Source organism: Lagenorhynchus albirostris, chromosome 4, assembly GCF_949774975.1.
Source record: "Lagenorhynchus albirostris chromosome 4, mLagAlb1.1, whole genome shotgun sequence".
Taxonomy (NCBI): domain Eukaryota; kingdom Metazoa; phylum Chordata; class Mammalia; order Artiodactyla; family Delphinidae; genus Lagenorhynchus; species Lagenorhynchus albirostris.
In genome coordinates this window covers 114,692,894-114,705,864 of record NC_083098.1, presented here as the reverse complement: position 1 = coordinate 114,705,864, position 12,971 = coordinate 114,692,894, and the positions used below count along the sequence as shown (strand labels likewise).

The 12,971-nt window shown below is 39.6% G+C and overlaps 1 protein-coding gene across 1 annotated transcript in view; it reads right to left on the bottom strand.

Moving 5' to 3' along the window:
• ARHGEF38 (Rho guanine nucleotide exchange factor 38) overlaps nucleotides 1-12,971 on the bottom strand; it is a 154,208-nt gene that overhangs the window by 50,241 nt on the left and 90,996 nt on the right. Inside the window, exon 4 of the mRNA XM_060147371.1 lies at nucleotides 2,690-2,837. Coding sequence (XP_060003354.1) covers nucleotides 2,690-2,837 — 148 coding nt within the window. The remainder of the gene's footprint in view (nucleotides 1-2,689; nucleotides 2,838-12,971) is intronic.

The window sequence follows — 12,971 nt, the reverse complement described above, 5'->3', positions numbered from 1 at the left end:
ATAAACCTGTTTGAAAACCTGTTTCTCAGAATTTAAAGCTTAACTCAATTGAGGTCAGTATCATAGTAATGTCAATAATTCTCCTGCTTTCAGTTATCAGGCAGACCAGTACAATTCATCATTAACTTTATTTTCATGGAAAGGCAACTTTGGGAAAAATAGCTCTAATTTAAACTATTTTATTTTGACTTTCTTTCCCTTAAGAAATAGTCCTGCCAATATTACTTCCTTTGGATTTTGTGTTTTCCTAAAGCTTAGCACCTTCCAATGCCTGAAATGATTCCCTAATAGCAGAACGGGGCAGGATATACAATATTGGGGACACCACCAGGACAAGAATTTAAGGCTTTCAGAAAAAGATCAAATAAGCCTTTGGGTCTGAAAGTAATTTTCAGTAATTGGGATTTTATGAAGTTTCCAAATTACTTCTGCTTTAGCTGTTGTAGCGGGGTATGGTACTGAGCTACACTGCCTGATGGAATATTCTGGCACGGTTAATTTCTTTCTCTTAGGAGTCAACAGCTTAATGAATAATAAACTATTGTTCATCTCCCTCTGAACAGACAGCTCCACTTCTGGGCAGCTGTCAGAAGCATTTGCCCAAATAAATTAACTACATCCTCTCCCTGTGTGGACCTCTAGACCTGGGGCTGGGGTTAGAGTGATGATTCAAGGTTCTACTTGTTCACTTGCTATAAGATTTCTCTCTTTTATTTCTGGAAACTGAAGAAGGAAAATGGCTCAAGATAGACATTAATTAGATTCGATCTTGCCACTAGTTTAAGGTAGGAAAGGTGTTCATTCACACCCAGGATAACACTATTATTTCTTCCTTGGATAAAGCACCTGTAAATTTAGAAGATGTTGCTTCTAATATATGAAACTTTATGGTTTATCTAAATTGGTTTGTTAACATTGAACTAAACAGCAATAATGGAGAAATAGTGAACTGGAACTACTCATCACATATTATCTTTAAGAATCACCTGATCATATTGAGCTGCTTGTGCGCACGGTTTAAGTATGATTTATTTTTGTATTTTCAGGACCCAGATCTATGCTCATTACAGCACAGGTGCTAAATAAATGCTTGCGATTTAGTGACTTGAAATTGTTACTTTTCCGCAGCATGAAAATGGTTAAAGAACTGCAATAACTTAATGGCCAGTAGAGGGCGATAAAGTTAATTTAAAGAAATTTGTAGGGTCCAGTTTAAACCCATCTTCAGTCCCAGTTCTAGCCTGGAAAGGCTTTTCTCCAGAGTAGTCTCATTTAGCCTCCTGATTTCACTTTAATTCAGTTGTACCACATTAGACCCCCCTTTCTGCCCCCCCCCCGCAATAGAGTATTTAAAAGGGGAGGATCAGGCTGGTTGGTGTGTGTTGATTTATACACCATAGCTCTCTCTGCTTGGTTAATTCTTAGCTTAATCAAGACCATTTGACAATGGATAACCTTTAGAGGTGAAAAACCACAATAGAACCACTGGGTAAGATGTGGAGTAGGGAGGACATTTTGGCTTTAAGCTTCATTCGGTAGAAAACTGGAGATACAGTAAGATACTAATTCCATTTAAAAGAACTGAAATACATGTTCATATTTATGTGTATAAATAAGATCAGAAAAAAATGCAAACTATGGTTTTTAATTCATGGTTAGCAAGGAATTAATACATGGAATAGTAAGGGTTTTTATATTATTCATGCTTTCTTATATTTTTTTTCAGATTTTTTTTTTTTTTTTTGGCCGTACACACAGCTTGTGGGATCTCAGTTCTCCGACCAGGGATTGAATCCGGGCCACAGGGCTGAAAGCTCGGAACCCTAACCAGTAGGCCACCAGGGAACTCCCTTTTTCAGATTTTTATAGTGAATAGATATTTCTCCCAGATTAAAAACAATTACATTAGGTAGCACTTCCCACCAACAATTTAGAGATGAGGAAGGAAGGCATGACTAACTTTCCTGAAACTAACTTTAACAGGGCCTGACTTGTCTTTGCCAATCTCTCCTCCTTCCCCAAAGTGAGTTTGGGGGATGGCAAGCGCCATTCAGAGGGTCATGGGACATCCCACTAACTTTATTATTCCACGTGCTCCTGTGACCATGGTGACACAGGCTGTTTCACATATTACTTGACCTAGGTGGGAGCAGGCAAGTAACAACAGCTTTAAGAGGGGCTTTTCTTCTACATTTCATTTTTTGATATTGCATTTTTCTATCTCTACAGAGCCCCGTATCTTTCCCATGTTATTTTTAGTCATCCTTGCAGGGAAAAAAACCAAGTCAATCAGGGTTTCTGGCATGTCAGCTTTTCATGAAGAGAACACAAAGTAGAGCTCCCAGCAAGCCTCATAAAACATAGGATTTATGGGAGACCTTTCATCTACATCCAGTTAAAATGTTCCCTGCTAGGTGACTGAGAGTGCATGGAAATCATTTGAAAGGCCTTACTTTTTTTTTTTTTTTTTTTTTTTTTTTTTTTGCGGTACGCAGGCCTCTCACTGTTGTGGCCTCTCCCGTTGCGAAGCACAGGCTCCGGATGCGCAGGCTCAGCGGCCGTGGCTCACGGGCCCAGCCGCTCCGCGGCATGTGGGATCTTCCCGGACCTGGGCACGAACCCGTGTGCCCTGCATCGGCAGGCGGACTCTCAACCACTGCGCCCCCAGGGAAGCCCGAAAAGGCCTTACTTTAAGGACTGAATACAGAGGCTCAAATGTTGCTTCAGCTCCTCTTCCTTTTCATAGGACTCCAGTACACTGTGCCCTTCATCGTGATGATAGCAGTAGATTTTATAAATATCTTCCAGTGGCCCTTTAATCTGCAAGAATACTTTTCCTGATAAATGCAAAACAAAGGCAAGATGACATCAAGTCAGACCAAACTGGCACTTCACATATTTATTTTGTGACAACATTGATTAGTGTTAAAAAGTTGGATGAGCCCCATTTTATACCTAGATTGTTGAGGGGGGACAACAACCTAGTGGATGATGCTGAGGGACCTTCTTTCCTCCCTTTTCTTCCTTTTTTGCTTTCCACCCTCCTCCTTCCCTTCTCCCTTTTTCATTCCTTCCCTCCTGTCTTTTATAAAACAAAGGATAATGAGCTTAATGGAGGTGGGCAAGAAAAGAAAGCTGGTTTTCTTAGATTATGCCCTTGGTTAGTGTGCAGGGTTCTGGAGTAAACGAAGATAAACAAAGAAAAACAAAGGGCATTGCTCACTACCTGGTTCTATGAGGGTAAGTCATCACCCACTGCAATTGCCCACCCTGAGAGGAATTCAGGATGAAAAACAGGATGAGGCACTCGTCGCTTTGGATAAACAGACCCTCAGATGGTTGGATGTATATCTCAGGAAGCCTTTCAATCACCCCAGATTCTTACATCTTCCCATACAGAGAAAAGCACTAAAATCATTAACTTGGGATATCTGTTCTTTGTGACTAGCAGTAATCTTTCAGCAAGATGTATGTTTGATTGCGTGTATTTCCTAGCCCAAAAAGTCATATATAAACTGGCTTCTCCTCCACCTCTTTGGAGTCGTTTCCTCAGAGCCACTGAGAGGTCGTCTCCTTATAGCCCTCAGTAAGTCCCTGAATAAAACTTAAACTCACAAATCATACACTGTGGGTTTTTCTTTGACACCAGTTAAAGGCTATACTTTAGAATCAGTCTGTCTGGGTTCAGGTCAGGCTGTGCTACAGACTTGGACAGATTATGACTTGGACAAGTTAGTTTTTGCTCTCTGAACCTGTTTCCTCATCTATAAAATGTGGACAGTAATAGATCCAATTGCACAGCGTCATTATAATATCAAAGAGGTAGGGTATGTAAAGTTCAGATTATAGTACATACGTAGTAAGTGCTCAAAATGGAGCAGTTATTGTCAATTTGTTAGAGGCATGAAGAATGAAATTTGGGGTTCTAGGTAAATTATTTTTCGCTATTTATTTTACTAACATTTCCTGAGTTAGTCTGAAAGGCAAGCAGTGGATTTGAGGGAAATAAAATATTTTCTTTTATGTGATAATAGAAAGAACTGGTCATTATTCCTTTTAAAAATCAATTACATAATACTATGAACCAGTGTTATGACCGTTCATAAAGCAACCTGGGCTAATTATGTCCAGGTATTTAAGGAATCCTTTTTGATATATGATAAAATTGGGTCTATAACTGATGACTCAAGTACATATTGGAGAATAGTTTGATTTAATCACCACTTCTTCACATAAAAATGCATCCACTATCCAACCCAGAACGTGTTAAGATGATTTGGGAGACACAGAAGAAATATGTGGTAGATCTGCTCCTCAAAACATTGCCAATTTGGGGTTGATAGTGATTTGGGACTGAACTGATTGGAAGTGATAATGGACCTGCTAATCTGGGTCTATTATAGTAACAAGTCAATCTTCCTACAGATATAGAAGTGCACTTTATATTTTCAACAAGTTTTGCATATATTAACTGCTTAACTCCTTATACATATGAGGAGATAAGAGGTTATTTATCCATATTAAATAAGGATGGACAAATCTGACTTTAAAACAAAGAAATGATTTTTCCAAAGTCCTGTCAGGAGATGGAGAGCCAGGATTAGAGGCCATATTCTCCTCATTTTTCCCTTAGATTTTAGCCCTCCCCACATCAGAGTTCTGCTGGACCCTGGACACAGTGATGCAGTTGCCTGGAACACTGGACTCAGAATCAGAAATCACTGTCATTTAGGATTTGTGATGTAACTTCGGGAATGACTTTTTTTTTTAGGAGTTGTAATAAATTTGGAGATCTTTAAAGGTAGAAATTATATTTTAATTTCGCTTTCAATGAGTGATCTTTTTGCGGTACGTGGGCCTCTCACTGCTGTGGCCTCTCCCGTTGCAGAGCACAGGCTCCGGACGCGCAGGCTCAGCGGCCATGGCTCACGGGCCCAGCCGCTCCGCAGCATGTGGGATCCTCCCGGACCGGGGCATGAACCCGCGCCCCCTGCCTCGGCAGTCGGACTCCCAACCTCTGCGCCACCAGGGAAGCCCCGGGAATGACTTTTAAAAAAAATTCTTTGAGCCTCAAATCTCTCATTTGTAAAATGGAAGTAATAGTTACATTTGAGATGAATTTGAGAATTAAATGAAATGTGGACGTTAAATCTCCTGGCACTGACAAGTTCCTCTATAAATGTCACTTACTTTCTAATGCTGCTCTACTATCTCCAGAATTGTAACACTAGTACTTTTATTTTTTCTTTTCTTTTGCTGTACGTGGGCCTCTCACTGTTGTGGCCTCTCCCGTTGCGGAGCACAGGCTCCGGGTGCACAGGCTCAGCGGCCATGGCTCACGGGCACAGCCTCTCCGTGGCATGTGGGATCCTCCCGGACCAGGGAACGAACCCGCATCCCCTGCACCGGCAGGCGGACTCCCAACCACTGCGCCACCAGGGAAGCCCCTAATTTTTCATTTTTTAAAATTTATTTTTAAAGATTTTTTTTTATGTGGACCATTTTTAAAGTTTTTATTGAATTTGTTACAATATTGCTTCTGTTTGGCTTTACAGCCACAAGGCATGTGGGATCCTAGCTCCCCGACAAGGGATTGAACCCACAACCCCACATTGGAAGGCGAAGTCTTAACCACTGGACTGCCAGGGAAGCCCCATTAAATTTTTATTGGAGTATAGTTGATTTACAGTGTTGTGTAATTTTCAGGTGTACAGCTAAGTGAATCAGTTATATATATATATATCCATCCATTATTTTTCAGATTCTTTTCCCATATAGGTTATTACAGAATATTGAGTATAGTTCCCTGTGTTATACAGTAGGTCCTTGTTAGTCATCTATTTTATATATAGCAGTGTGTATGTGTTAATCCCAATCTCCTAATTTATCACTTCCCCCCACATTTCCCTTTGGTAACCATAAATTTCATTTTGCCATCTGTGAGTCTGTTTCTGTTTTGTAAGTAAGTTCATTAGTATCATTTTTTATTAGATTCCACATATAAGTGATATCATATGATATTTGTCTTTCTCTGTCTGACTTACTTCATTTAGTATGATAATCTCTAGGTCTATCCATGTTGCTGCAAATGGCATTATTTCATTCTTTTTTAAGGCTGAATAATATTCCTTTGTATATATGTACCACATCTTCTTTATCCATTCATACATTGATGGACATTTGGGTTGTTTCCATGTCTTGGCTATTGTAAGTAGTGCCACAGTGAACATTGGGGTGCATGTATCTTTTCTAATTATAGTTTTCTCTGGATATATCCCCAGGAGTGGGATTGCTAGAGCATATGGTAGTTCTATATTTAGTTTTTTAAGAAATCGTCATACTGTTCTCCATAGTGGCTGCACCAATTTACATTTCCACCAGTAGTGTACGAGAGTCCCCTTTTCTCCACACCCTCTCCAGCATTTACTGTTTGTAGACTTTTTGATGATGGCCATCCTGACCAGTGTGAGGTGATACCTCACTGTAGTTTTGATTTGCATTTCTCTAATAATTAGTGAAGTTGAGCATCTTTCATGTGCTTTTTGGCCATCTGTCTTCTTTGGAGAAATGTCTACTTACATCTTCTGCCCATTTTTTGATTGGGTTGTTTGTTTTTATGATATTGAACTCCCTGAGCTGTTTGTATATTTTGGAGATTAATCCCTTGTCAGTTGCTTCATTTGCAAATATTTTCTCCCATTCTGTGGGTTGTCTTTTTTGTTTATGGTTTCCTTTGCTGTGCAAAATCTTTTCAGTTAAATTAGGTTCCATTTGTTTATTTTTGTTTTTATTTTCATTAAAACACTGGTATTGGGCTTCCCTGGTGGCGCAGTGGTTGAGAGTCCGCCTGCCAATGCAGGAGACGTGGGTTCATGCCCCGATCCGGGAGGATCCCACGTGCCGTGGAGTGGCTGGTCCCGTGAGCCATGGCCGCTGGGCCTGCGTGTCCGGAGCCTGTGCTCCACAACGGGAGAGGCCATGGCAGTGAGAGGCCCGCGTACTGCAAAAGAACCAACCAAACAAAAAAAACACTAGTATTTTTAAAGTATTACATTATTTTCTAATTTCCATCCAGCCAATAAAAGATGTTTCTTTCCTTTCATTTATGGGATTTCTCTGTGATTAAAGTTAGACTCTGTGTGTGTGTGTGTGTGTGTGTGTGTGTGTGTGTGTGTGTGTGTGTGTTTTGCTTGGTTGGTTTTTGTTTTAGTGCTTTTTTGGACTTGTAAGGAAACGCAGCGACTGTGAAAATTTTTGGAACTGAAGGGATAAGGGATTCTTGTTAGGTTCCTGGAATTTTACTGAATTGATCCTTCTGTCGGTGGAGGTCTTACAGATTCACTCTTCACGACAGTTAGCAACACAAATAGTAAGAAGGAGAGTAGTTACAAGAGGAGAAAATAAAATAGGACAGTGGCTAAATTTAGGGTTGGGCGTAAGAGGAGGTGAGCCTCCCAGTCACAGAGGCAGGTAGCAAACAGGAGCGAGGGCTTTGGCTGGGCAAGGGAGTCAAGGCTCAGATGAGTTCAGCAGCAAGTCAGGAAGAGAGGATCTGAATACCCGCAGCCCAACATGGGATGAAATTGTAAATATGTGTGTTCACTACAAAGCAGCTCAGAGTAGAGACAAAGGATGAAAGAGGTCTGGACAACCTCATAAATCCACAGTAGGATCAAGTCAGATAGTCAAAACACAAAGGACAAAGGCATTTATTTTGCATACAATGAAAACATTAATTGTAAATTCCCTTATATTTTCTTTAACAGAAGTGGTCTAGTTTGAAAGAATTTATAGCTCTCTCCTGAACCACAGAGTTGAATTTTTTACTCTTTTCCAAGTAAAATTCTGTTGGGCCTCTAATAACAATGATTAAAGTTAAAAGATATTTAAGCACTCTAATTGAAAGTCATTTATTCACCCAGAGGCCAAGTATAATACTGGGGGGCAGAATATTTGATTCCCCTCCCAGCCCTACCAATGTATGCTGCTTCATAATAGTGCAGATGAAGCGATATGTCTTGCAGCAAAAAAAAAAAAAAAAAAATTATTCTGTTTCCACGGTAACGTAACTCTCGGCTGCATTTCTTCAGTGGTGAAGGACAACTGTTCTGTCTACTGTATGTGGGTTTGAAAGAATGATTAGGATTGGAGAAGGGGCTGAGCCAAGACCAGCTAAGGTAATTTCCCTTCTGGCTGCCTGTCACAAAATCACCAGAATCCTCTGAAATAAATCTAACTATCGTGTGCTTCTTTTTCAAAATTCTACAACCCAAGACTTTCTGCATTGGCTTCCCCCCAGGATAACTGCCATACAAAAGGAGGGGAAAAAAAGTGCACCTTTTCAAATGCCCTCAGTTACCTCCTTTAAAAACAGCTTCCAGGGATATTGAACGCATTTTATGTCCTGGCAGCTAATGTAAACTGTCACTAATATAAACATATATGTGTCCCTCTTCTTGGCCCACCTCTACTTTACTTGCAGACCCTCATGTCCATCCCCAAGGTGTACCATACCAAGTGATAGGCTTCTATATTATTCTGACCCAACTATAAGATGAACTTCCCCTACAGGTAAGTAAGCCGGAGTGAAACCAACAATATCCAAGAGATCTCCCTGCAGTAGGCCTTGTTTAGGAAAATGACATAAAAGGGAGTGAAGTAATTATAGTCTTTATTTAGTTCAGCCTTATTTGATAACTATTTAATGAGTGACTATTATGCACTGAGTACTTTGGTAAGTACTGCAGACACAAAGAACCAACACTTCCCTCAGGTGACTTATGGAGGCCAGTAAGGGAGAGAGAAGAGTAAATTCTCATTTCCCATGCTATGTGAAAAGTATGACAGTAGCTATAAAACACAGAGGGTGATCCATTCTGCTCTTGAGAGACTTTGAGCTCTTTCCATAACAGTCTGCCCTTGAAATAGGAGTTATGAGTGAGTGCAAAAGTACAGAGATGCATGGAGGGAGCAGGTTCTGCTCAAAAACTGCAAGTGGTCTCCAATGGCTGGCTGGTACCACACCTAGGGGGAGGTTTCAGAAGAGGCTATATAGGTGAGTAGGGGCCAGATCATGAAAGACCTTGTGTATAATTAAGAAGCCGGAACTTTAGCCTGAAGGTGATGGAGAAGCGCTGATGGATTTTAGGCAGCAGATTAATATGATTAGATTGTATTTTAGAAAGTTTACTCTGGGGTTAATCATATGAACAATGGAATTTGGGGGAGGAGTTAGGGAGACTGGAAAAGAGAAACCAGTTGAAAGGCTTCTATAATAATGTAAGAAATAAATAATGAGGGCTAAAACAGAAAGTTACGGCAGTCAAGAGAGAGTACTCTAAAATCAACTGGCTGGTTTCAGATTCTGGTTTTATTGTTTGCTGTTGTGACATTTGGGAAAATTACCTGATTTCTCTTTTCCTTAATTTCTTCATCCAAAATATGGAATAATCATAATGGTAGGGTTGTTTGCAGATTAAATGAGTTAAAATATGTAATGTAGTTATATCAGAAGGTGGCATGTGCAAATTCTCATTAGATGTTAGTTTTAACCACTAAAGCAAAAGCAGGGAGGATGGAGAAGAGAGAAAAAAAAAATAAGGACATTGAACATGTGAAAGATGAAGAGGATAACTCCAGGTATATCTCAGGAATTCCGTTTCGTAAACATGTGGATAGACAATGAGGACAAAATAGAGTGTTTCAGTGGGAAGACAAAGAGTTTAATTTTAGATGTACTGAGTTTGTCACCCATAGTATATTCGAGTGGAGGGCCCTTCATGAAATTGGATATATGAGTCTGGGATTCAGGAAAAAAAAAAGATCTGGAAGAGAGATGTAGGTATGTAAAACCTGAGTAGTAGAAACCATGAATTTGATACGGTCATGCAAGAAAGTCCATGGAGTGAGAAGAGAAGAGGGCATGAGGACCAAACACTGGGAATACTAACACTCAGGGGAGCCTAGCAGAAAAAGAGTCTGCAGAAAAGTTTGAGAAGTTACAGCCAGAGAGAAAGGAGAAAAAACTAGGGTGGGTGTCAGCAAAGCCAAGGATAAAATAGTGAGAAATACTGCAGAGAGAGTGAACAAGTTTGTGAGTGACAGAGCCTGTTATTGTCCCCCAGTATCAGTACTCCTCCTTTTCTATAAGGATGAATTTTGGGCTGCCCCAAATAAAAACTACATTTCCCAGCCTCCCTTGTAGTAGTAGTGGCCATGCAATTAAAGTCCACCAATGGGATATATGGAGAAGTGTCCTATGACGATATCCAGGAAATTTCTTTATGACGTAGCTAGCTCATCCTCTACCCCTTCTTCTCCATACTTTCCTTTGTTCTGCTACCTGGAACTTGAATACTACCTTGTCCATGAAGGTAAGGCTGAGTGGAGCTGTGAGCCAGAAGAAGCTTATATCCCAGAGAACTTTGTGGAGCAGAGTTGCCATTCAGGCCTAAAACACATACCTTTATTTACTTTTTTATTTTTTAAATGCCAAATCTATTTATTGAAAACCACAACAATAGAACAGAATAATTTCTAGCTAAAGGAAAGGGAAAAAAGCAAAGATGGCTGTTCTTAAGTATTAAATCTTATCTTCATGAGTTATTTATGTTAGTTTGCTTGTTTTTTAAAAATTTTATTGATGTATAGTTGATTTACAATTTTGTTTAATTTCTGTTGTACAGAAAAGTGACTCAGTTATACATATATATTCTTTTTCATATTTTTTTCATTATGGTTTATCACAGGATATTGAATATAGTTCCCTGTGCTCTACAGTAGGACTTTGTTTTTTACCCATCCTGTATATAATAGTTTGCATTTGCTAATCCCAAAGCCTTTAGACTTTTACATAATAGAGAAATAAATATCTATATTATTTAAGGTAGTAAAGTTTTGTTTTGTTTCCTGTTTATCCCAGCTGAACTTTATTCTAATCAATAGTTTTCTCTTCTCCTGTAAAAAAAAAAAATATATATATATATATATATATATATTGAGAGATACCAGTTGAAGGCCCTCCTCTTTACCATAAAATTTTATTCAAAAATTCTATGAAAATATTAAATGAACTGTTGCATATGAAGAGTATTACGAACTGAATGTTTGTTTCCCCCATAAAATTCATATGTTGAAGTTTTAACCCCAAATGTGATGGTATTTGGAGGTGGAGACTTTGGGAGGTAATTAGGTATATATGGGGTCATGGGAGGGGGACCCTATGATGGGATTAGTGCCGTTTTAAGAAGAGGGAGCTTTCTGTATCTGCCATATGAGGATACAGTGAGAAGGCAACTAGCAAGAGAGCTCTCATCAGGAAACACATCTGCTGCCATCTTGATCTTGGACTTCCAGACTCCAGAACTGTAAGAAATAAATGTCTGTTGTCTATAAGCTACTCAGTCTTTGGTAATTTTTAATGGCAGTCCAAACTGACTAAGACAAAGGGTTTAAAGTAAGAAGTTACTTGTTTTAGCAAGAAAAAGTATGTAATAAATTCAATTCTAAAAACCAACTACAATGATGGTAAAAGAGAATTTTAGTTAAAATCTTAAGCAGTCAAAAGGTACAAACTTCCAGTTATAAATAAGCACTAGGGATGTAATGTACAACATGGTAAATATGATTAACACTGTTGTATGTTATATATAAAAGTTGTTAAGAAAGTCCTGTCAGGAATAAAGACGCAGACATAGAGAACGGACTTGAGGACACGAGGAAGGGGGAAGGGTAAGCTGGGATGAAGTGAGAGAGTGGCATGGACATATATACACTACCAAATGTAAAACAGATAGCTAGTGGGAAGCAGCCACATAGCACAGGGAGATCAACTCTGTGCTTTGTGACCACCTAGAGGTGTGGGATAGGGAGCGTGGGAGGGAGACGCAAGAGGGAGGAAATATGGGGATATATGTATATGTATAGCTAATTCACTTTGTTATACAGCAGAAACTAACACACCATTGTAAAGTAATTATATGCCAATAAAGATGTTAAAAAAAAAGTTCTGAGTTCTCATCACAAGGAAAAATTTTTTTCTATTTCTTTAATTTTATATTTATATAAGATGATGGATGTTCTCTAAACCTATTGTGATACTTCACGATGTAAGTAAATCAAATCAGTATGCAGTACACCTTAAACTTATACTGTGCTATATGCCAATTATGTCTCAATAAAACTGGAAGAAAATATTCTCAAGCATCAATTATGATCTAAGATCTATCCCAAAGAAACTTCTGTAGCTCTAAGTAAAACTTGATTGTCGAGACAGAGCATTCAGAACACAGAGAAGGGGGTGGGATGACTCTGAGGACAGAGGGTAGGTATGACCCACTCCCGGGAAAGAGGGTCTGAGATCTGGGCAGTGAGCCTCTGGCTGTCACCTCCCTGAGTGAGGGAATATGCCATCCCCAAGTGAAAGAGCTTTCCTGGCAGCTTTCACCCAGACTGACTAGGAGAGCTCCCCATGGTCTGCCTCTCCTCCTTGGATGGGAGCCCAGCCTTCTTGGATGGGACTAAACAAGGCAGCAGCTCAGCCAGCCAAAATGCCAGATCATGTACATGTTTTCTTCCTTTCATTCTTAGCCTCCTTCTGTTCTCCAGGGGAGGGCAACATGAGGAGGGATGTGAGAAGAAAGAGGTTGGAAGAGTAAATGCTGCTTACAGAAGCCACTATCCTTTGCCTTTAGTCTCATTTAGTTCCTGCCTCACTTGGGGATAACACTGGCTACTAAGAGGTACTCAAGGGACCCTGGTTAGGGTTATGAAATTCAAACCGAACCCAGGTGCCAAGTGGAACATGCTGCCATGGGATTAAAACAAGCATGTCTCCTGAGTATCAATTTTATGAAGATATTTGAAGAAAAATTATTTTCATGTGAAAAAATAGAATGGAAAATTTATGTGAATTCTTAAGACAAAACAAGACTCCAAATTATTTCATGCCTGTGGCTGGGGCTTTGGGTCAC